Source organism: Parasteatoda tepidariorum, chromosome 10 (assembly GCF_982258835.1).
Source record: "Parasteatoda tepidariorum strain Cologne lab strain chromosome 10, Ptep-v5.0, whole genome shotgun sequence".
Classification (NCBI taxonomy): domain Eukaryota; kingdom Metazoa; phylum Arthropoda; class Arachnida; order Araneae; family Theridiidae; genus Parasteatoda; species Parasteatoda tepidariorum.
The window spans coordinates 84,953,994-84,979,901 of NC_141764.1; the positions used below are offsets into that span (position 1 = coordinate 84,953,994).

At 30.2% G+C, this 25,908-nt stretch overlaps 1 protein-coding gene across 1 annotated transcript; it reads left to right on the forward strand.

Annotated features, from left to right (window-relative positions):
- On the forward strand, positions 1-24,745 carry LOC122268339 (sodium-coupled monocarboxylate transporter 1). The gene is made up of 11 exons (XM_087153255.1): positions 1-418; positions 2,546-2,611; positions 2,698-2,817; positions 4,441-4,598; positions 7,473-7,613; positions 8,996-9,134; positions 10,712-10,919; positions 12,920-13,074; positions 20,384-20,580; positions 22,675-22,772; positions 24,489-24,745. The coding sequence occupies exons 1-11, from the start codon at positions 77-79 to the stop codon at positions 24,635-24,637; spliced, it is 1,773 nt and encodes a 590-aa protein (XP_087009381.1). The 5' UTR covers positions 1-76; the 3' UTR covers positions 24,638-24,745.
- The last annotated feature ends 1,163 nt before the right edge of the window (positions 24,746-25,908 follow it).

A 25,908-nucleotide genomic window follows, 5' to 3' on the forward strand; every position in this document is an offset into this window, starting at 1 on the left:
CTGATGTCTTTATTTACTTCCTTTTCAAAGAAAAATCATATGGTTTTGAGCACTTACTATCTAAACTCTCACTATAATGCTTGATAAAAAATATCTAGGAATAACAGATTATATCGTAATATGTTCATCGCTATTGATATCGGTAGGTATTGGAATAACATCAAGATTATTATCCGGTGGTCAAAAAACTGCAAAAGAATATATATTGGCTGGAAAGAATATGAAAAGGCTTCCTGTGATTTTATCTATTATCGTAACTCTTGTATCACCTTCAACAATGCTGGCAGTTCCAGCCGAGATTTACAAGTATGGGTTTGTTTTTGTAATGAGTCCTCTTGCTTTTCCAATCGGAGTGTTTCTAGCATCTTGGATATTTATACCAGTGTATTTTCAGTGTGGAGTTTCAACGATTTATGAGGTAAATATAAAATTAATTAATTATTGCTTAAATACACTGAGAAAACGTATGGTCAAACTATCACAATATGGTAATACTTACCGTGTTTCTGGCTCTATGGGAACACTAAAAGGATAGATAATTTTTATCGAAGGTAATAATTTTAGTAAATTTACCATTAAAATGTGGCTCTGTGATAAAGTTGTGCAAATGATGTAAAATTTTACAATTTTACTGTGATAAATAAGAACATTGCATAAAAATCCCTTATTCTGTTAAATTTGCCTTTCGATTTTGTAATTTTTGTCTCAAATATGTCTTTTGTACAAAATCTACGAAATATGTCTCAAAATTCTGAAAGGTTTTAAAAAATATAAAGAGAGCTCTTTTTAGACAACGTTCAAGACCTGAAAAAGCGTAACTAATTAAAATGGAAATATTTATTTAAAGTTTCTTACCATTGTTCCGTTTCTGTTTGATAACTTATTTCAGTTTATGTTTCTAAAAAGTGATATAAAATGCGTATACTCTTGACCTAAATAAAAAAAAGAGATTTATTTAAATTTTTTTCGTAGTGTGCGTTTTTTTTTTTAAATTGCTCTTTCCAGAAGTTAGACAATTTTTGAAAAACTGTTTTCATTTTTAAGAAATTGCTTATCGATTTCAAAATTAAAAAAATCTTGCAAATGGATGAACTGATTTCGGTAAACACACAATAAGAAACAATAAACATCAAACGATGGTAAATACAACGAACATAACCATTTAATATAAACTAGCGTGCATTAAAAAACTTGGAACACCCTAAATGTACTTTTAACTAAGTGATCATATGCTAACGTACTAGGACTTAATAGTTTAAAGGGTGACCTCAAATATGCAAATTAGTTAATGCAGACAATTTGAGTTACGAAATTAGACATAAAGATGAAATTTCTCTAAATTAACATATCTGTTTTCGACGGAATATGATTCCTGATCCTCAGAATAATAGCAATCTGGAAAATATGTCCTAATAGTTTGGTCAAGAGATTGGTCATCGTAGTGTTAATTTTCGTTCTTGAATATTTTTCATATCTGAAGAACGTTAAGACAAATCCGAACATTTTTACACACAATTATAAAATTCGCTTATTCAAAAGTATTTCCATGCGAAAAATAATTTTTAAAAGTTGTTTATTATTTTTCATCATAAATAATTATAAACTTAAACGAAATAATTTTTTTAGGCATTCAAGTTGTGACGTCATTTTAGGGAATCGAATTTTAAATATAAAATTTATAATCCCGAGATATCGTATCTAAAATATGGGACTAAATTAAAATTCGATTTCACATGAACTATTCGACTGATTTCGTTTAAATTTTCATTTTGCTTTTTAAAATTGCATGCATGAGAATGACACGTATAAATTGGTAATAATAACGATTTAAACTACGTGCGCAAATTTTCTTTTTCGTCGAAATAGTTCTCGAGATTAGGCAAATTACGCAAAAAGTAAGATTAATGTTAAGGGGTACTAACTTTTGACCGAATTCCTGACCATCAGAACCATAAACTATTGGGACCGTGTTTTACAGATTGCAGCCATCTCCTTTATATTTTGAGGGCCAGAAATCCAAACTTGTCTCAAAAATTATGTTTATTCAGAGAAAGTACGTTTTTATGTTTTGTTTCGTAGCATAAAATACTATTTGCACTAATTAATTAGCATATTTGTTAGGCCTGTGAATTATTACCATTAAATCTTACTAAATGAAAAATTCCCGATCACTAGTCAAAAAATCTTTAGGGTTTACCGTTATTATTTATTCATTTATTTATTATTAATTTCTCTTTTGCACATGCTACATATGATTTACAAATTTGTTAAACGACTTTCATGTAAGGACTTTAGCATAACAATTGGATTCAGTCGATATGTATTTTTCAAATAAATAAATAACTGAAGGAATGAATGAATGATTAAATGAATGAATGAATGAGTGGGTGAATAAAGATTGAATGAATGAATCGGTCAATGGATGGATTGATTGATAGATAGATAAATTAAGAAATAAATAAGTAAATAAAAAGATAAATAAATAAATAAATAAATTAATTTTCAAAAATTACTAACGTTATGATTATTACTTTGCTATTTTCAGTTTCTTGAGATACGCTTTGGAAGAATGACAAGGTACATTGTTTCAATCCTGTTTCTTGTGCAAATGGTAACTACCAACTACCATTGCGAACTTTTTTCGCCATTGAAAAATATTATTTAATACTTATAAAATAAATCGCATTTTGTTTCTAGATGTTTTACATGGTTATTTGTCTGTATGGATCCGTACTAGCCTTGAGCGCTGTCACAGATATATCTCTTGAAATTTCCATGATATCATTAGGGATCATTTGCACTATATATTGTTCCATAGTAAGTTTTCTTTATTTCACATAAATATTTAGGTTGTTATAATTCCGTGAATTTCATTAATCTAAGAACATGTAAGATTTTGAATGATGTGGAATAGACGTAGGTTTATAAGATTGAATGGGTTTTAAACAGGGTTTCAAATTGTTAAACAAAAATATGCATAACATATTTTCTAATATTTAAAAATTATCTTATTTAATTCTTTTCTTCAACTAATATAAATCATTATTATTATATTATCATCAAAATTTTACACCTCAACTTTTGTGGTTTTCTTCTCCATATAACCCTTGTTCCCTTGTCTTCTGGATTGAGATCAAAATTATAAGGCTACGGAGATGAGCATAAGTACTCGCAAACTCAAAAGGGGGTCGGCTGTTCAACGACGGCTATAAAATATATTAAAAAAGTATGTAAATATTTAATGTTTTAAGGAGTTTTTTTATTCTGAAAAAAATTTAAAAAAATACACAATTTGAATGTCTTAAATAAAAAAAAATCATTCATACTACATTGTGAAGACTATATTATAGCTAAGAACTGTTTAAACTTTATAAGAAAAATAAATGTTAAATATTTAAGAAGGTCATTAAGAATTTTAAAAAATGATGATTTGGCAAAATGCAATTGGTTCTCAGATGAAGTTAGTTAAGAACAAGAAATAATTATTAATTTATACGTATCTAAATAACATGATTTGTTTCGGACTTCATGATGAGGTGTTAAGTGTGGTAATAACGTTTCTGTTACTTAAAAATTAGCTAAAAGAAAATTTTCATTTTCATAATTCTATGCGTCTCTTCATATTGATGTTTCGCGCCATTTCATATTTAGCATTAAATATGCTAATAATAGATGTATCAAACTTAATTTAAGTATCAAACTTAATTAATGTATCATGCTTAATTTGTTCTGAGTTTAAAACAGCTGTTTTAAACTCACATCTAAAAATATCGTTTTTCAAGAGCTGAAAAGCGTTTTTCCATGAGGCGACTGTTATCTCATGAAACAGCATTAAATCAAATGTTAAATTTTAATAATTTTTTTATTCATTTATTGCTATTTACATAAATCTGAAAATTGTTAAAAACTAATTTTATATTATTTTATATATATCCGCTTCTATTTTGTTAAGCCTAATTCGATTTCCTACTGATATTTTCTCTGCGCTGTGTGTACATTTGATTAACAAACTATTTTAATTTTAGGAAACAATGTATAGATACGTTTCAAATTAAATATTCTTGCTTTATATTGAATTTCAAAAATAAATTTAATGACTCTTATGTGTATCATATCCTACTGTAGTTACAAATTTTAGTGTTACTGCGTAACAAAAGCCGTGACTGCTAATTTGCATCATGCTACGTAAAAGAATATTCTTGGGATAGGAAAACACTAGAACCAAGAGTTATGCATGGTATTTTACTACACCACTTTTGCTTAAAGTAGTTGGCAGCATTTTTGGTTTTGAGAGTGTTAGTTTCCTTTTCTTTGAAAATAGGATATATTGTTTTTACTACCTCTACATACCTGTTATTTTTTCAATTAGGCTAATAATAAAAATTTTCGAATAAATTTTTGTTGTTAATATGATTAAAAAATATTCCTAAATACATTTAGGGAGGATTAAGAGCTGTTCTTTGGACAGATGTATTCCAAGCAATGCTCATAATATTATGCTTGGTAGCCTTATACGCAGTTGGTATTAAAGAAGCCGGAGGCATAGCAGACATTTATATACGTTCAAGAGATGGCGGACGATTGAATGATCTGTTTGAGTAAGCACTTTTCATTATTGTGCAGGATATTATGAAATAACGGACACGAAATGTATTTTTAGAATTCTTGTTGAAAATTCGTAAGAGCGAATTTTGGGAATCGAACACAAGGGAATTGAAGGAAAAACGACAAAAAAGCTGTTGAAATCTGACGAAACCCGATCCTGATTGTAATATTATGTTAAATACAAATTCTTTACATTGGCTGTAAGCTTTATTGTTGTTTAAGGCAACACATAAAATTATTTTAGACATTTTATTACTATAAAAACGCAGTTTTAATAAATTCTTTGAAGTCAATTCTAAAAACAATTGCGAGAGTGATAAATTAAAAAAAAAATCATTGCGATTAGTGTACTAAATTTGCAATGCATTTTAAATGCTTTTATAATAAGGAACTATAAGAAACTAAACACGGCTTATTGTGAACTCCCGGATATAGTGAACGAAATGTTCGGTCCCGTGCCTTGCTATACGCGTATAATGTTATTTTTAGTGGATATAGTGAACCAAAAAAGTGAGGAAGTTGGATATAATAAACTTTTTTCTGTCTTCGACTGATTCCCCCCCCTCTATTTCCTTTGTAATAATTTTGAAAATTCTACTTTAAAATAAATACATATACCGTTGTTTAAAACCATCTATAGAAACTACTTTTATGTGCTCGAATGGCAGGTTAGACAGGTTTAAAAAGCGGAATTCAGGAATAATTATCTGAGAGTCGGGAAGTGTTTCCATATCTGATGTTGAGGATTGCTCATCAGCTTAAGAATACTAATTTTTATTTGTACGCAAGACGAAGAGTGATGAAAAATAACGCATTTTTTGCTACTACATAATATTTTTCAGTCATTTATATGAATATAATGTAATAAAAGGGGGGAGTTTGGGAGTTGCCTGCGTAACGGATATAGTGAACTCCCGGTTATAGTGAACCGAAATTTCGATCCCTTGAAGGTACACTATAGCGGGGTTTGACTGTATTACGTTAAAGACTATTTTTTTTTACATTGGCAGTAAGCTTTATTGTTGCTTAGATCAAGCAAAGTGTTATTTATACATAAGATTATTTTAGACATTTTATTACTTAAAAACCTCAGTTTTAATAAGCTCCTTGAAGTTAATTCTAAAAATAATTGCGAGAGTGATAAGTTAAAAAAAAATCATTGCGATTAGTGTACTAAATTTGCAATGCACTTTAAATGCTTTTATAATACGAGACTAAAATAAGATCCTGATTGTAATATTATGTTAAAGACTATTTTTTACATTGGCAGTAAGCTTTATTGTTGCTTAGAGCAAGCAAAATGTTATTTATACATAAAATTATTTTAGACATTTTATTGCTAAAAAAACACAGTTTTAATAAGTTCTTTGAAGTTAATTCTAAAATAGCGAGAGTGATAAATTAAAAAAAACTCATTGTGATTAGTGTACGAAATTTAAAATGTATTTTAAATGCTTTTATAATAAGAAACTAAAATAAAGTAAGTTATTTTTAAAAAAATCTGTTGAAAATTCTTCATGTACTAAATGAAACTTCTTAAAAATTCTAAAATTAAAAGTATTATAATTTAGAAGTTTTTCATTCCTAAAATAAAGGAATTGCATTCATTTTAAACAAGAATATTATTATTTTTTTAGCTTTTTGTAAAATTCTATAGTTGAAACTATAATCTTTTGTCTTTTATTTGTTCATTATTATATTATTATTATAGAAAAATTTTAACATTCAAACCTATTGACCTTCAAAGAAAAAATAAAGGAATTCTTAATTATTTTTTTTTATAATTTTAATATAATTGCTTTAATAATTGTATAATTTGGTTTATTTCATTATTTAAGTAATTTATATTGATATTTTTAAGTAATTATTATATAAATTTAATTTTTATAAATTATTATAATAATTGTAAATTTAATTACTAAATATTAATGTACTTAACAATTGATTTAATTTATTTTGATACAAATGCTTGAATAATGTTTATTTAATTTATTTAAAAATATCCATACTTTAAAATTTTAACTGCTTAACATTTTTAAAAATTTGAGTTAAAAATTGCCCTTTATTTATGTATCATTTTATCACTCTGAAAAAAAAAACATTTTTTACATAAGAACTAAAATAGAATTCCCCTCCCTCCAATAAAATAATTTTTTTCAACCTTTATTATCTATGAGTTTTTATTTTAAGCAACTTTTATCGTTTTGTGTTAGTTCTATTAATTCGATGTTAAAAAAAATTGAATGATGAGGTTGATTTTATTCTATGGTGAATATAAGATTAAGACGTTACAGTTCTGATGTGTAAGGGCCAGTTGCGCTACCTTATCTTCGATGATTCCATAATGTTACGTATCAGCAGGACAATGCACGATTGCATGTTGCCCGCACTGTCCTGACCTTCCTTGACACAGAACACGTTCGCTCGTTGCCCTCGCCAGCACGTTCTCCTGATCTCTCACCAACTGAAAACGTCTGGTCAATGGTTACCCAACGACTGGCACGCCACAACTCATCAGTCACTACGGTCGATGAATTGGGCATAATGTTGAAGCTGCATGTTGTTCCCGTCCATGCTATCTAATCTCTGTTCGACTCGATGCCCAGGAAAATAATTGCTGTTAATGTTGCCAGGGGGGAACACTTGTTATTTCATCTATATGTATGTGCCCAATGAATATCATACTGTTGTTTGCATTCCTTCCTGGTGTAGCAATTTTAATATATATATATATATATATATATATATATATATATATATATATATATATATATATATATATATAAATACTGTTAATTCAAACTATTTATCTCATTGAAGCTGTGAGGTAACTAAATATATATATATATATATATTTTTATTTGTAGCCTCCGGCTGAACTTCACGAAACGCTTGAGTTTTTGGGGTTCCTTCTGTCGAGGAATTATGTTTGGTATTTCATATTATGGAACTAATCAAGTGGAAGTTCAAAGAGTACTCAGTTTAAGTACTTCTCAAAGAGCCAAATCGTGAGTTTTAAACTTATTACTACATTTTCATTAAATCTTATTCATGCATGTGTGGGTAAAACTTGCTATTGAAATACCAATCAGTTTCCGATAAGCAAGAGTGCTAAAATAATTACTGGAGCTCCTAGTCTGATGACAATAAAGTTTAATACGTATCGTAACTAAAACAAATAGAATTAAAGATTTATAATTATTTTATCATTAAATATAAGCTATTATTTTTGAAAAGTCGACCAACTTTCAATTTTGCTAAAATGCTCAGATTGCACCCAAAACTTTTTGCTTAGTGCCAATGCAGTTATCGATGGAACCAAAATATCGTCGTATAGTTTTTTACTATTTATTAAGAAGCGATTTTTAAATTTTTCTCTGCGTAGAGCATTTTTTAAGCGATGAGGATTAAATCCTGTTTTTACTGTATTGTTGGAAAATATAAAGTGATAAAAGTTCTCACTTATGGCTAAGAACTTAACTTACTTGCCAAGCGAGCCCTGTACCATTTAATAGGTTTTAGAGTAAATGGTTTCAAAATTGGTTTAAACCTGTTTGTATCCAGAGGGTACTAAGATTAAAATTAAGGAAAAAATTTCCTAAAAAATAATTGAAAGGTCGAGTTAGTCAAAAAGCACGTAAAATAGTGGTAAAATGATTGCCAAAAATAAAGAAATAGATTATTCGAAAAGTTACGATCTGTAAAATCTTTTCAACCCTTTGTCGAAGTAAAAAAAATAAGAAAAAAACAGTTCTGCTGATTTTTACTATTAAAAAACGTAATAAAATGAATCAGCCAATGTTGCCCTAAAATAACCATAATTCACGAAATATTTTTGTCCTTTAGGAATTTTTTATTTTAACAGCAACAAAAACCTAATAAGCAAATAATTCTAAGTAAGCAAACTTCAGAGCATTGAGATTAAAAATGGTGACCAAATAATGCATTATTTTGTTTTTCATTTACAACACAATACATTGGTGACCAAAACTAAGATCACAAACTTAAAATCAGTTTGTCAACTCGAAGTCTGTGATTACACTGCTTTAATGTAGCCCTAAAATAACAGTAATTCATGTCCTTTAGGATACTAAATTGTCCTTTAGGAATTTTCATTTTAACAGCAACAAAAACCTAATAAGCAAATAATTCTAAGTAAGCAAACTTCAGAGCATTGAGATTAAAGATGGTGATCAAATAATGCATTATTTTTGTTTTACATTTACAACACAATACATTGGTGACCAAAATGAAGATCACAAACTTAAAATTCAGTTTGACAACTCGAAATCTGTGGTTACACTCCTTTTACCTTCTTTTATAACTACAAATCATAGTGACGCTATACTCATTACTGCATTTCTGACGAAACAAAAATATTTTTTTTCAGTACACTACAAATGAGTATTTTACCGATGACTCTTGTATATGTTATGAACAGTATTTTAGGCGTAATATTATACTCCATTTACTACAAATGTGATCCGATTTTAAACAAGAATGAAACAGGAGTGGAAAGATATGATCAAGTAAGTGTTCTTATCAGTAAGCTAAAAAATTATTACCTTTATAAGCACAACTTCATATGTTTGCCCATAAAGTCTATCAATCTGGAGGATTTTGATTCTTGAGTAAGGTAGATGACGTCCCAGCTTAATTACTAAGTGGCAGCTTTCTTATGGCATCGGTAAATATAAAATAAATAAAAAAATATTAAAATAAAATAAAAGTTCAAAAACAAAATGTGTTATCGTCGTCGTTGTTGTTTCTTCTGCTACTTGCCAATATAAGCAAGCCTGTTGTTAAACCAGGCGAATTTAAAGGCAAGGGGCGAGTTTCTTATTTTTCAGTGGCACCATCTATGGCCACGAATAATACTTTAGGCACACCCACGTCACAGCCCGTTTACAAGGGGGACCCTTTCATACATCTACATATCATAATTTTGACCTGAACCAGAACCAAAGAACGAACAATCACAATTCAGTAACCCAGTATTGATAAGTATTTGCTTTTCAGTATTGATTTTTTATGGGAACATGAAGGATTTAATGACCTGACAGATTTAACGAGCATCAGTCACCATTTACTACACTGAGAGTCTTCGGCAGGCGAGAATCAAAATCACGTCCTCCTGGACATGGGTCAAACACCCAACATACCAGGCTATCTAGGACAGTTATCATTATTTCCTTTAATAGCGACTGCCAAATACTATGCATAATAAGGTTAGTGCGCCATCTAGGAAACTCAAGCGATAAATCAACAATATTTTTTCAGTTTTTTGCTTATGATGATGAACTGTTTGAATCAAGTCCAACTATTATACCAGCCGAATGCAAAAGGTTAATGTAAAATTTATTTATTAGCAACTATTCAATTTTTTCCCTCGGAATTAACTTATTAAGTTCAAAAAGTTACAGAGATTAACTGAAATAAAGATTTAAAGTGTTTTTAATACGGACATTTTACTTTCTCATTGTTTTTTTTTTTTTTAGAAAAAATGCGTTCTAATTTAACGACTGAGTTTTCCATGGTGGTATTATTTTTTATTATTTGAAGCAACAATAGCAGTTTTTATTAAAAGTTTCTTTTCGCGTAAAATTTTTTTATCCTTAATTAGACGGATGGTTTTCCAAACTTCATAACTGGTACATGGCTAAGATTAATAAACTTTTGATGCATGCTTACGCACCAGAGCATAAATATTTCATTCCAGGGATTCTGGATTCAGTTCAGCAGAAGGCACATTGCAAGTATTAAACGTGAAAATTAAAGAAATTATTTGAAAACCATTTTAAAATTTATTGAAATCCTTTAACAAATGAAAATATCCTTATATTTCCTTTAAATGTGTACTGACAACAAGCTGAAATCACATGTAGTAATTAAAAGATAAATTTGTAGTAGAGCAATCTCTTTGCAAAGTTTTGAACTAAAAACAGAAACTTTAGAAATGTAAGCCCTTTTACGAGAATTAGTAGATATTTTTCTTAAATTTTACCACTTTCCTGTTATAATTTTTTATAATTTCTCAGTCTGAATTGTGACAGCTTGTACTAATGTAACAGCGATTAAAATTACGTTTTATTTTGCTTCTTTCCAGATTGTTCCAGCTTATATTATAAATACATTCAATTGGATCCCTGGTATGACAGGACTGTGTATTGCAGGTCTTTTTAGTGCTGCTCTCAGCACTATATCTTCGTGTCTGAACTCTATAGCCAGTGTGACAGTGGTAGATATCATAAAGCCACTTTACAGAAAGGGTAACATGTCTGATAAACAAGTTGTTTGGTGTGCTAAAATACTATGTACGTATTCTGAAATGGGCGTTTTATTTAAGGCTGTTTTTCTAAGGCTCTAGCATGACATGAAATTATCCCTTGAGCGAATAATATACCATTTTTTATAACTGTGTGAGTTTATAACAGCTATCCGTGACTCTAATGTTGAACTTTGCCTTTCTTTAGCTAACGCCACCTATGCTACGGATGGAAATTGCACGATAAGTCATTGTACCTAGATGTAAAAGTATAATCCAATTGGTGACTTCTAAAACAATTTAATTTTAAAATGTTACTTTATTTCTAAACTCTAACCTATTTGCTTGTTCCAAAGCGTGCATAAGACCTCTGCAAAAAGACAATATTTATAGCTTAAAATTAGACCTTTGCGTTGAGTTTCGTATATCAACATCGAGAACTCTAAAATGACGTTGGACGGCCTTCTTTTTGGTTGTTTCCTTAAATCGTGTGAAATGAGGAAAATAAAACTTATTGAAGAAAAGCTATTGTTTTGTTATTAAGAATTAATGAAAGTGATATCTAAAAATCATGACAAATATACGTTTCTCTGTTCGCATTAAAAAGAAAGCAGATGAAAGAATAATAAATAATTTTTCATGCTGACGATTTTCTTCTATAGTGAAACAAAAGTTAGAAAAATTCTTTTTCTCGCATTTGATTTAAGGGTATATCAGCATAAGATACGTTAATGTAATAATTATATATATACATAATTTTTATCAGGTTTAAAAATCAGCTTCGGCAAGTCAAACCATTCTAACTGAAAATATTTCCACTTTTATATGACAGTTTTTATCTTATATTGTGCTCTGGTGACACTGCAAATGGTAGTTACTTTAAAAATATGATTTTTTAGATTTTTCTGGTTATAAACGTTACTAATTCATGACGTTTGTTACTAAATTTGAAACTTATTGAGCAACTCTAGTTTCCCAATCATAATGCACCTGCTTTGTTATCGCTTTTTGCCTTTTTTTAATTGATTTTTCAATTCGCTAGTCATTTATAAGATGCCCGCTATGATCTATACGAGAATCTAATGCAACAGCGAGATAAAATTTAGCTTATAAATACAAAAATCATATGAAAACCTAAAAAGTGCAATATGAAATTAATAAATTGTTTATTTAAGTAAGTTAATGAGTTGCTCATATTAGTAAGGGATATGCTATATTTGAGTGTGCCCCTTGATTCTCGCCAAGTTGTGATCGCGGTTCATCGCCAGACTGGGCGATATTGGAACCCAATCGTGATTCTCATTGGTTTAGATTTTAGCGTTTAGCGTTATTTTTAAATTTTCAACGGCGTATGTAATTTCAGAGATCCGTTAGTTCGACGTTGGAAACCGGCTAGTAAGGTTACTTTTGCTTCTGGTCAATAAGATCGAAGGTATGCGGGCAGTCATAAAAAGGACTTCAGAAAAAAATGTCACTGCCATTCCGGTACCACAGACGCCATTTTCGATTCGTATTTCGCCGAATTTATGTGACGATTCTATTCATGATAAATTTAGACAGTATCTAACTGCCATTAGAGAATTCTGTGCACCTAAATCTGAGGATATTCAAGCTTAATGAAGAAGTGAGTTGTTTTCTTCCTTTATTTTCTGTGATTACTCCATTAATTTTTGTTCTGTTTCAAAATGCATTTTATTGGGTTTATTAATTTTATAGTGGATTGAATGCAATTTTATAAAGCTTTGGCCGATGTTTTGTTCGCCATTCTTGTTGCCACGGTGTTCCTCGCAAACAGGAATCTCGCCAAACATAAGTCGCCAGTTTCGGCAAGGGGCACCCTCAAGAATATTTTTACCCTAATAAGTTTTCAAGTAACGTCTATACCTCCGAAAAATACACGGATAAAATATATTTTTTGTTCACTTCATAGTTATTAAATTTAAAGTTGGAGGGAAAATTTAAGTAAAATGTCGTATTATTTACTAATCTTTTTATTAAATTTACTTACTTTTGCAACATGCCTATGTCTTCTTATTTTTTTAATTCAAGCATTGGTTTACGGAGGAATTTGTATAGCCCTCAGTTTTTGCTTTATTGGAGTTAAGAGTTTCCAGCAGTTAGCTCAGGTATTAATAAGTTCTCAGGAAGGACCAATGTTAGCTGTCTTCATAGTTGGAGTTCTGACAACGAAGGCTTCAGATAAGGTAATTTCTCTTAAGTAACATTTAGTTTTCATTTCTTTACTTCAGAAAAGAAATTTTTTTCACTATTTGCATTTGAAAATTTTCGGAAAAAGAAACTTAATTCCGTCCATTTATTTTTTTAAAAATATTTTGTACTCTTCAATATGCTTTGCTGTGTGATTTATTTCCTAATTTTTATTGCTATTACAAAATTTAAAACTGATCATACTAGAGACGTCTAAGCCTATTTCAATTACTGGTTCATTGGAAATCCATTACCAAGTAGTTGAAGTACGCATAAACATGCATCCAATAGGAATACGTTTCTAGTATGAAAAGAACACGAATTTTCCAAACAATTCGCGATCGCAACGCTCGAGTACGCCGTCTAGCGGGAGCCTGTAAATATCAGACATTAATTTATCACGTTTTCATTTAGTTCCATCGAAATCATTGACTGAATCAGACGCCATTTTTAGCAGCAAATAAGAAACAAAATTTCCCTAAGGAAAAGGCCGAAGAACTTGAAAAAAATCTCCAGAATATTAGTAAATCTTTCAGGAACAGAACACGCCAAACATTTGAAGAAAAATTCCTCAATAACTTGCAACTGATGACTTCCGATTTCGGATACTGTTACAGATGTGTGTATTAAGGTAAAATGCATTTCTTCTGTCTTCAATTCATTACGAATTAAAGTGAAGTCAACATTGCTTTCGTCATTCCGGTGAATAAATATGAATTCAGAACATACAGAATCGTAATAGTTATAGCATATTTTTCTTCGTTATGGAATATATATATATATTTCTCTTACACGGCACCAAAAAAAGCCTCATTACAACTCCCCGAATGGCAACGTCAGAAAATCGGCCAATGATTGCTGCTAAAAATGTCACATGGCAAATGTCACATGAGGTGGCTCAACATATAGCGCTCTTAAAAACGGAAACGATAACCAGAGTGAGCATTATCAGGTTGCTCAAATCAGATTCATGCCCTAAAAACATGATAATATTTAATTTAAATTATTAGGAATTAATTAGGCTGGCCTTCTCCATGACTATAAATAAGTCACAAGGTCAGACTTTTTAGAAAATCAGTTTAGTATTTCTCGGGTAATGCTAACAGTCATGCATTTTAATTTATTGTATGTAAAACATCCTTATTTTGTTCTAAAATGTTATGTACTTTATCACAAATGTTAATTAATATAGAAATTGATTTCAATAATACTGATCACCAAAAAATATTTCATTTGGCGATAAAACAAATTTTTTTGTGTTCTTGAAAATGAAAGTCTTTTTGAGGGTTATTATCTCACCAGGAAAAGTTAGGGTTTAAAGTTTATATTTTTAAATAATAAAATTTTTTTCTAAAACTTTCAGAATTTCTAGCATTAACTAATTTATTATGCACATTTAGTTGAATTTAGGTGAGTAACTGCAATATTTGATAATTTATTTTGCTAATATGTTTCTCATTTAGCTAATGTTTTGATTTTTTCACCATGTACATAGGTGATAGCTAATGTAATAGCTAATAGGTACCATGCAATAGCTAATATACTTTTTTAAAAGCCAATAAGAACATTGATAGAATTCTTCTACATAAGTACAATACTATGTCTTTGATGATAAAATACTATGTCTTTGATGATAATATACTATGTCTTTGTGCTAGAACATTGTGCTCATTGGCGAGCGAGAGGAGCGACCCATGGTTCACGGCGTGAACCACATAGGATTGCGTAGCAATTCTCGGGGGGTTGGCGAGCGTCAGCGAGCAGGGGGCAGAGCCTCCTAGTAGTATATATTTCTGTAATTCGGAAAACAACAATAAAAAATTATCCAAGTTACTTGAAATAGTGCCATTTGGGCTGATTCTTAATTAATTTTTATCGCTTTCTTGGTAATAATTTTTTGTTTTGAAAGAATAATTTCAACTAGAATTCAGCCATTCTGCTTTTAGCTACATATTCAAATTCATATCAAGATCTTACAATTATAAACTTTGCTGTGTAGTATGTTACCTAAAAGTAATGAAGGGATAAACTATGTATCTATTATTTGAGAATAAAGTTTTCAAACAAGAAACTTATCATTTTGGAATTCTCCGGGAATTATAAATCAGGTGAGTGCAATGATTTTTACAATAAAAAATTTGCTTGTAAATATTTTTTTTACCATTTGATGATGGTTCTCTACAGGATGGTTTTTTACGTCTGATTAAGAACTATAAGAATAATAAAAAAAGAAACAATATGAAAGTTTTTACTTCAATGTAAAGAATTCTCAAAATCGTTTTTTTATCCTAAGAATTCTTTATTTTCCGTTTTTTAGTTTATAATTTTTTGATAAAAATTGTTCTCAAAATACTTTTCTTGAAAAATTAAATGGTATAACATTATGTGTTTTTGCATACTTCTTATATATTCCAATGTTTGAAGTAATATGATTCAGAAAAGTATGGAATGAAAATTCGGTACTTACGTATTAACGCCACCGCCGCTACAGATTTGGCGGTTTTTAAGTGCCGCCAATCTACACTTAAAATTCCTTAAAATAAAACACTTTATTTAAAATTAAAATAGTCAATCGGATTTCAGTGGAAAATGAGCCGATATAGAGATTAGCATAGATTCAAAACAATCATATCGCCATATGAACTCTGATAAATAAGATTCCAAATGAAATAACATTTCCAAAACGTACGTTTACTAAGATAAAGTTTCATGTTGTGGGAATTGGTACATTTTCGTTTTTTCGGTAAATTATTTCCCTCCTGAAAAGATAAAATTGCATCACGTTTTGTTTTTGGCAAATCCCAAAGACGAATTTTCGTAGTACTAAAAATGACGACAAAAAAGAATTGTTTTTTTGTTTTTGTTTCGTCAGCATTTATTTTACGTTTCTTAGTTTTTAAATAATGATTTTTATTGAAACTTGAAATTTTTTGATAAAAATTGTTGTCAAAAAACTTTGTTTACAAAATTAAATTTCATAAAATTATGAGGCTTATGTATACTTTTTGTTCATTTTAATTTTTGAAGTAATATGATTCTTAAAACTATAGAATGTAAAGTTTAAATGGGCCTTTCATGTTATATCATTAAATTTAGTAATACTATTTATCGGGCATTGGGTTTTAACTCTTATAAGAATATACATATCTTTTTCTGTTAATGTACAAATATTTTTCCGATGTGTTTTGGATATTCCTTCTCTAATAAAAAGAGATAGCATTTTGTTTTCGTTTGATTAAGAAAGAATATCAAGCATTTTTCTTTTTTAAATTTAATTAGCCACAATAAAGAAGGAACGTTGCAATGCTACGTGCTACATTAACGACGTCTCTAGAGTAACTGAATGACTGTTCATATAGAAATCGCAGGTATTAGTCTCATACAACAACGCCCCCTATAGTTCGTTGCGATCGCGATTCAATTGTGAAATACTGATCTAGTTCAGTGTTTGACTTCGATACCTCTAAGTTTTAGAGATCGAAATAAAATACGATGTGTTATTTATGATAACGAAGTAAGTCAAAAATGAAATTTAATATCAGAGCAAAAATATTCAACTAGTATTCTCTGGTAATTTTGCTAGAAATAAACAAACATGAACGGTTAGGAAATGTAAATTCAATATTTATTAATGCTATATTTATTAAGGGGGGTCAGGACCCTTTAACGCCTTAAACGATACAATGAAATACCATATTTTCGACACACTGTAACTATCTTTGAATTTATCCTAAAGCTATGAAATTTTTTTATCATTTACTAGCACTATTATCAATATAATTAAATAGCTAAATTCAAAAAAAATCATTCATAAAAAAAATACAGACTTTTTTTAATATAGTGAAATTTTTTTATTTTCGAAAAAGTGAGTTTCATTGCGCGCAAAGCGTACGAGTCAAATATCATCAAAATAATGTCAAACTAATTTTAAATTAAAGTTATAATTACCCTAAACCTGTGTTACCTAATATTATTTTGATATACATATATTTTAATTTTCTAAAAATTAAAAAAGTTTAAGTTTTTCAAATTTCTATATTTTTGGCACATTACACAATTATTTAAAAAAATTTTAAGAGAGTAATGGTTTTTATAGTAGGTACCAGTTGTAGCAAACCATATCATAAAACTTTTCCTAAAGTTTCGTACAATTCTATCAATTAGTTCTTTGTACGCAGTGCGCACAAGTTCAACATATCACATTTTGAGAAAAATGACTTTAAAGTTAAAAATTTGTTTTTTTCGAATACCACTCAATATATTTTTCTAAAAATGCCTAAATAAATAAAATAAATCATTTTACAATACCTACATACAACTTAAACAGTAATACATTAACTAAATTTGACTTATAAACAAAATAAAGTAACATTTCACAACGACTTGTCACATAACGAGCATCGAGTCAAATAGTAATCAACTTTTCAAACATTAGAAATGATTGATACAAAAACCAAACCAACCTAAATGATAGATTTTTGAGATTTATAAAAATCTAAAAGATGATGTTTTAAAATAAATTTTCAAAAGCAAACAAAAGATTTTCAAATTAGTAACTTTTAAAAAATTGTTTATAAAAATGACCACAAAGTTAAAATTTTGATTATTATAACAATATCCATTTTTATGTTTATCTAGAAATCCTAAGTAACCTCAAAGACATAGATATAAAGGAATAAGTTTCTTACATTTTATTATTTTATAATAAAATCAATATAAAAAAAAACATTTAAAAATTAAAAGCCACCAGAAATATACATATCCCCCCCTTCACTTTTTTTCATTCTCTCATTTTCACAAATCTTTTTTTGTCGTTTCACTCTACGAGCTACAATAGACTGTTCACTAGCTCGCTTTTCAGCTTTTGTTACGCGGAGTTTATCTTGAGCATGAAAGTTTTGCTTTGCTTTTTTGTTGATTTGTAGCTCCAACAGTTTCATAATAGACATCAAAGACTTTTTTCCATCGTTAAAAACACAAACACCCATACATGCAGCTATTTCGGCAACATTTTTGCCAGCACTAGCAAATTTAGGGCAAAACTTCCATATGAGTGAGTTCAACGACTCATTTGGGTTTTGGGTCTTACCCCCCAAACATCTTTTCAAAAGAGACGGATGAGACAGATCCTTAAATATTGGCTTTATTGCCTCCATAACAACTTTAGCAACCAGCATTGGGTGCTTATACTCATGCACTTTGTTGTTATGCACAGCTTTATTATAGCTGCACCAACTATTTTCGCCTTTCGGACAAAACCAGTGCATCGGCTCTTTATCCGTGCTGCAAGTATGAGCCCATATGGCCCAAATCGCTGTTCGCATGTTGACTGAGTTATTGCTGTTTTGGCGAATTGCATTGCCATAATAACTTGTAATTCTATTTATTGTTACGTCTGTCAGTCTTCCCCGACCACCTATCGTCTTACCATCTGAAAGCCTTTTTTTGCCATATGAAGTTTTGAGTTTTCGCAAACGAGTGCCCATTCTCTTCTGTATGTGTCCCACACACTCCACTTTGGTTATCGAAACATCTTTTCCATATGGCTTTGCCTCACAAATAGCCTGGAAAGTTTTACAATCACCATCGCCAATGTATGTTTCATACTTGACGTCATATTTTTCTTCAGATCTTTGGAAAATCCTCTTCATGCCGTCAACCTCCATTTTTCCAGAAGAGCCGGCATGATTTTTCTGGCACACTGTTTTATGAGAAGATAGCCACTTATGATATCTCAAGCCAAACTTTGGACCCTTGTACGAAGCACAACCTTTGCAGAATGTCGACATTACTTCTATGTCAACAGCTTTTCCTGTCTCGCCGCCTACCAGGGTACATACGCCTATTAAAGACGTATGACCTCTGGTTTTCCAGGTGCCGTCTCCACTGACGGTTAGACTGTTTGGATTATCTGATAGACACTTTTCCTCGTTAACTGCCTGTTCCATGGATGACAAAGCAACTTCTTTTGATACTTCCAATATTTTAGAATTAATTTTATCATAAGATTTCTGAGTTATGGGCTTGGGCAAGCACATCACAGAACAAAATGTCTGCAGACTTGAAAGTCCACCACCAATGCACCGCATTGCAAAAACAGATCTTCTGTTTACTTCTGGAATGTTCTTATTCACTCCTATCAGTTTGCAGCTTTTAAAAACATCCCTTTTCTGACATGCTTGACATGTTATTTCAAAAGAAGACAACAATCCACACTGGGATTTCTCAGTCATTTTCAAGGAAGCATGACAAATTCCACAAGCAGCTACATTATTGAAAAAACTTATCAAGGAAGCAACATCAATAAGGCGATAACCATCAAAAGTCTCTGTAGTTTCAGTTTCGATATCCTTGAAACTGGAACATGACATCGAAAGCTTTTTCTTAGAAGCACTTTTAAAATCCTCTTTTTCAATAAAAACATTGCAACTGCCCACATTTACACTTTGCCGAAATTGATTTCCACGAAATCTTCTCTTTTTTGGTCTCTGACCAGATCTACGAGGATTATTCATGATTATTTATAATAAATAAATCAAACCGAAACTAGATTTTTGACTAAAATGAAAGCTAATAGACGAATGTACAAATATTAATCTAAGATTAAAAAACGCATGCAATTCGAATATAAACAAATAAAATCTGCAAAGGGTTGGAGCAGAGTTGAGTTGTAGACACTTTAAATCTCAGATTATTATTAGAAACTATAAGATAAGCCCGAAATGAAGCAATTCGCGACCACGCCCACTAAAGCAATTGTTGGTGAGTGACTTGTCTTCTAACCCTTATAACTTTTGAACCAATTGAAAGATTTCGAAATGTAAGATATGAAAATGCGCAGAATAATGCAAGGAATAAAAAAAAATGATTCTTGAAAAATCGATTTTTTGAGAGTTTTAAGGGTCCTGACCCCCCTTAATGCACTATTCATGACTGCAATATTTATTAATGCACAATTTATTAACGCAATATTAATTAATGCAACATTTATTAATGCAATATTTATTAATGCAATATCTTTAATGCACTATTAATTAATGCAATATCTATTAGTCCAATATTCATTAAGTCAATATTTATTAATGCACTATTTATTAACACAATATTAATTAATGAAACATTTATTAATGCAATATTTATTAATGCAATATTTTAATGCACTATTAATTAATGCAATACTTATTAATCCAATATTTATTAATCAAATATTTATTAATGCAACATTTATTAATGCAATGCTTATTAATGCAATATTCAATAATGCAGTATTTATTAGTGCACTGAACTTTAATAACTTTCACTTAGTGTGTTTCATTTGCTTTGATTGCGGGATACAGTTTGATGTCTTGCATTTCATTTGGAGCATTATTTTCCAACTACACTCAGCCTCCACTGCCACTCAGTACTGAAGAATGCATTTTCCAAAACGTTACAAACCATGGGAATAGTACTTTTGTTGCTCCAACAAGAATTTCTCCTGTACCTTCTCAGGATAATAATAAGTGAGTCAATGAACTTATTAATTTAATTATATTCTGCCTTCTGCCTCATTTCGCTCGATTTTTCTTTTTGAAGTGGGAAATGTAGGATAGTAGCATGGTATAATTATGCACTTTGTTATAAAAGCATGCAATTTTTATCACTGTTAGTACATTGCATGAATATGATTTTAAGATATTTGTTTTTCTTACATTACCTCTTTACTTAAACTGGTGGTAAGAGAGGAGTAAAAGAGTTTCTTAAATATTGACATTTCGACGAGTGAGATACTGTTTCTGCTGTGGTTAAATGTTTTTAAAGTTTTCATGCATAAAAAGTACAGATTTTTATGCATGAATATACAGATTTTTGCCCGCAGCTATTATGTATCTGGCATTTATAATAAAGAAACTGAGAGATTGTTTCCATTGTGATTTGTTATGCTGAACCAGATGAGGTCATAACTAAACTGATGGAATATATAATCAGAAAATTATAATCGTTACGTAAGTCTTATGTGTTCAAAGTATAATTTATACTGTATACACTGTATTAAAGGGTTTCTTAAAAGTGTGTCAAAATAGATCCGAAACAAACATAGTCGAATTTGAATAACCCAAGTATTCCTTATTGAGTATAGCGACATGCAGAAAACTGAAGCAGTATATATTAATTTCTTAGCAAAATGCATAGTCTCAAAAACTATGTGGAGGGTGAAATTTGTGAGAGAGATGTTTGGTGGTAGGATTCGAACTAAAGATCTCCGAGATTTCAGGAGAATGCTATAACCACTATAGTTGTACACCCCTGTTCAAGGTTGATTGCGTTGGAAAATACCTCACTTGTTTCAATAGCAATATTTCAGCCTATTTTTAATTTTAATCTATTTTTTCTTCTCAGTGTAACGCTTAGGGAAAGAATATAAGGCTTCTCAATATTATTAAATAGTCTTCCAAAAATTATAAAAAATGTACATTTTTTAAAATTTTTTTTATACAAAGGGCACAATTTTTAAGCTATACCATTCGACTAATATTATAAAAGGAAACAAAATTTAACTTGCAAAGTTATGTGCCTTCCAAAATTTTGATATAATTTTAGGGAGGCGCGATGGCTCAGGGGATAGAGCACTCGCCTTCCAATGCAGCGAACCGGGTTCGAATCCCAGTCGATACGAATTTTGCATGCGGCTCCCACCGACCACAGTGCTGACGTGAAATATCCTCAGTGGTAGACGGATCATGGGTTACAGTTCCTTTGCCGTCAGGCTAACCGTGAGAGGTTCTCGTGGTCTTCCTCTCCATGTAACGCAAATGCAGGTTAGCTCCATCAAGAAACCCTCCACGTAGGCAAATTTCTCCCAATGATCGATCCAGGAGTTGCCTTGTCTTCTCAGATTGGGTTCAAAATTAAAAGGTTACGGAGTGGAACATTAGTAGTCGTAAACCCATAAAATTGGGTCGTCTGTTCAACGACGTTTATGAAATTATAAAATATAATTGGTGGATCGCACTGGTTTACAATTACAATTTTTTCAGTAGCGCAAGATTTTCTTTAACGAATTTTGGATATTTTCACGACGGCGATTTCAAACCTGTAATTGCTTTCTCACTCAGAGATGCAGTTTTTTTTAAAATTAAAGCGACAATTTAAATCTATATTTTGTCGAAATGTACAAGTTTACAAAAGTTATAGCAGGAAGTCGCATACATGTTGCCACAAATTTTTTTGGGAGCTCGAGAACATCACCAGGATTGAAATATCATATTAACCCTTGCCCAGAAGTGTCACCATACACTGTTAAGGGTGCTTTACCTATTATGAACTGTCTCTTCATGTGCTTCTGAGCTTTATAATTTACGCATTTTTATCAGTTATCCAAAACATGAAAAAATATTCATTATTCACCAATAAAATGATTTTTAAAGCCAGTTTAAAACACACTTTGCTCATTTTTAATCATCTTTGTAATTATGACTCACATAATCTTGAAGTTTTCTCAAGATTATGCTCTGTTTCTATTTCTTCTTTTAAAATAAAAAAGAGTCTCCAAATCAGTTTTGAAATCAAATTTCTTAATAAACCATTTTTAGCTCATTAAAATATATTTTTTCTAGGGACGTTTTTGTGTTGGTTAAATTATCTTATTTGTGGTACAGTACCATTGGATTTATTTTTACATTAGTACTTATTTTCCTAGCTGTTATCCTCACAGGTAAGCCTTACAATTTGTTTTCAAAACTTAAAAAAAACTGGAAGCAAATCCATTTTTCATTTCAAAAAGGATTTAAAAATTTTTTAATTTTTGCTAATAGTTTAAATTTGCCTTTTTAATAATCAGTATATTTTGAAATGAAACTTTAAAAATATTCAGGAGATCGTATCAAACATTTGAGTCATTTCAAGAAAATAATGAGTATTTATATTATCTTTCAGTAGAATGCTTTTAGGGCAACAACATTTCACTCTGTTTGAAACTTTCTTTTTCATCAATCGCTCCGTATTTACCTCCTACTATCTGTACGTAAAAAGAATTTGAAGATATTGAATCGAAAAAATTATGTCGTTAATTTAACTGAGGCTTTTTCTTGGTGAAAAATTGAGGTCTAAATATGGAATGTGAAAAATGAACTTTCTGATTCACTTTTCATTCATGCAAAATCAGTTAATACGGCTCATCAATGATAAGTTGTCGTGAGATAGCGATTTAGAGATGACAAAAAAAAATTACATCATAAAAACCTACTTACTTTTTAAAATAACTTCAAAAAGTTTTTTTTTAAATAAGAAATTATCTAAAATATTGTTTGTAATTAGCAAGAAAAATGACATTTTTTAAACTCAACATGCATTTTTCAATATATATATATATATATATATATATATATATATATATATATATATATATATATATATATATATATATATATATATATATATATATATATATATATATATATATATATATATATATATATATATATATATATATATATATATATATATATATATTTGAACTTTCTTCTGTCTTCGACTGATTTCCCCCCCCCCCCCAATTTTTTGGTACCTATTTTCCATTGAGTAGCCATAAGCATTTTTTTCTTCTTTGTTTCTTTTATCTGCGCTTCCCCTCCCTAAATAAAGGCCATCCCTAAATTTTCTGAACGCACGACGAAGAGTAATAAAAAATAATGGTTAACGCATTTTCTGTTACTGCGCATTGTTTTTTAATCAATTTTGCATCTCTTTTTATTGGTCATTTATTTAAATAATGTGTAATTAAAGGGAGCAGTTCGGAAAAATTAGTTAAAATTGTTTGCAGTACGATTATAGTGAACTACTGGTTATAGTGAACCGAAATTTTGATCCCTTGAAATCACTATAGCGGGGTTTCACTGTATATATATATATATATATATATATATATATATATATATATATATATATATATATATATATATATATATATATATATATATATATATATATATATATATATATATATATATATATATATATTTCTGGGGTAACACTGCCCAGCTAATATGCTGAGTCTTAGTCAGTGGTTCAACCAAACACTGACTATTCTCCACGACCTCATAATGGAAGACAAAATAAGAAGAAAGGAAAATAAAAACTCTCTTTTTTATTAAATCCTTTCGTATAAATCTTAAATAAAATGCTAATTTTGAATGTCAGAAGACATGAAAGTACACTGTAATGAAGGTTCTTACGTTTGACAGCATTAAACCCAATTCGACCTGATTTGAGCGTTATTTTTACCAATGCTTTTAAATAAGTAAACGTTTAATAAGCCAATGGTTTAAAATATCGAAACGCGCTTTATACAGTTTACATAGCAAATAATTTTATAAAATGATTTATAATGCTGAATTTTTATTTTTTCATTAATGCAATTTCATATTTACAGGGTGGAAAAACAATGAAATCCCAGAGGATTCCGTTTGCCTTAGTCCAGTTACTCGGCTATGGATGAAACAAAAAATTTCACTCAAAACAAAGGAACTAAAATACGAAAAAGAAAATAATGATATCATTACTTCAACCTCACGGATGTAAATTATTTTTGATGTACGTATGATACTTATAAGACATTCATCATATTTTTGTATCTGTTGACATGTTTCCTATCTGTTTTATTGAAATTAAAGTTATTTTGAAAAATTGTAATACATACTTTTTATTTGATATCTGAAACTATTACTTCTCTTCAACGAATCCTCTGAAAATATAGAATGTCCAGATATCTTCCATTGCGATCAGCGTGAATTTAATTGAGTAAATTAATTATTTTCAAATTTTTAATGAATATTTAAGGTTTAATATAAAAATCGTATTTTTTATTATTTTATTAAGCAAGAAAACAGTCATATTTAAAAAAGAAATACTCAGAGTGCATTGTATGAAATTTTTAAAAAATTGAAGCACTCAAATAACAGTTATTCTATCGGCCAAGATGTCATAGAAATTGAGAATTTGTATTTTTCAAAATCAAAATGTTGGTCAGTATTACGTAAATGCCATTTTATTTCCTCTGCAATTCGAAATTGAACTTAAACTTGGAGCACAATTAGACACCACCGGTGATAAAAACCATATTTTTAACAATGACAGCTAGGCGAGCTGCGATGGCTCAGGGGATGGAGCGTTCGCCTTCCAATGAGGCGAACCAGGTTCGAATCCCAGTCGATGCGAATTCCGCATCCGGCATGCACTGACCACAGTGCTGACTTGAACTATCCTCAATGGTAGACGGTTCATGGGGTTAGAGTCCCCTTGCCGTCTGGCAAACCGTGGGAGGTTCTCGTGGTCTTCCTCTCCATGTAACGCAAATGCGGATTAGTTCCATCAAAAAGTCCTCCACGAAGGCAAATTTCTCCCAATACTCGATCCAGGCTTTTCCTTGTCTTCTGGATTGGGTTCAATATAACAAGGCTGCGGGGAAGAACATTAGTAACCGTAAACTCAAAAATGTAGGTCAGCCTTTCAACGAATTTTAAAAAGAACAGCTTGGTAATGCGTGGTGGCTGAGAGACTAGAGCTTTCGTGTCTCAATAAAGTGACCCATGTTCGAATCCCATTGTTGTCTAGCTGATGCGATTTTAGCTGCTGGCTTGCACTGACCACAAAGCTGATTTAGATTTCCTTTTATATCGGGCTAACCGCGTGAAGTATTCCTCTCTACGTAACGGAAATACGTGTGAGTTCCATCAAAAAGTCCTCCACGAATGCTTGTTTATCTCAATGTTTAATTCAGTAGTTTCCTGTCTTTTAGGTCGGGTTCAAAATTACAAGGTTACAGAGTTGAACATTGATAGCCAAAAACGGAG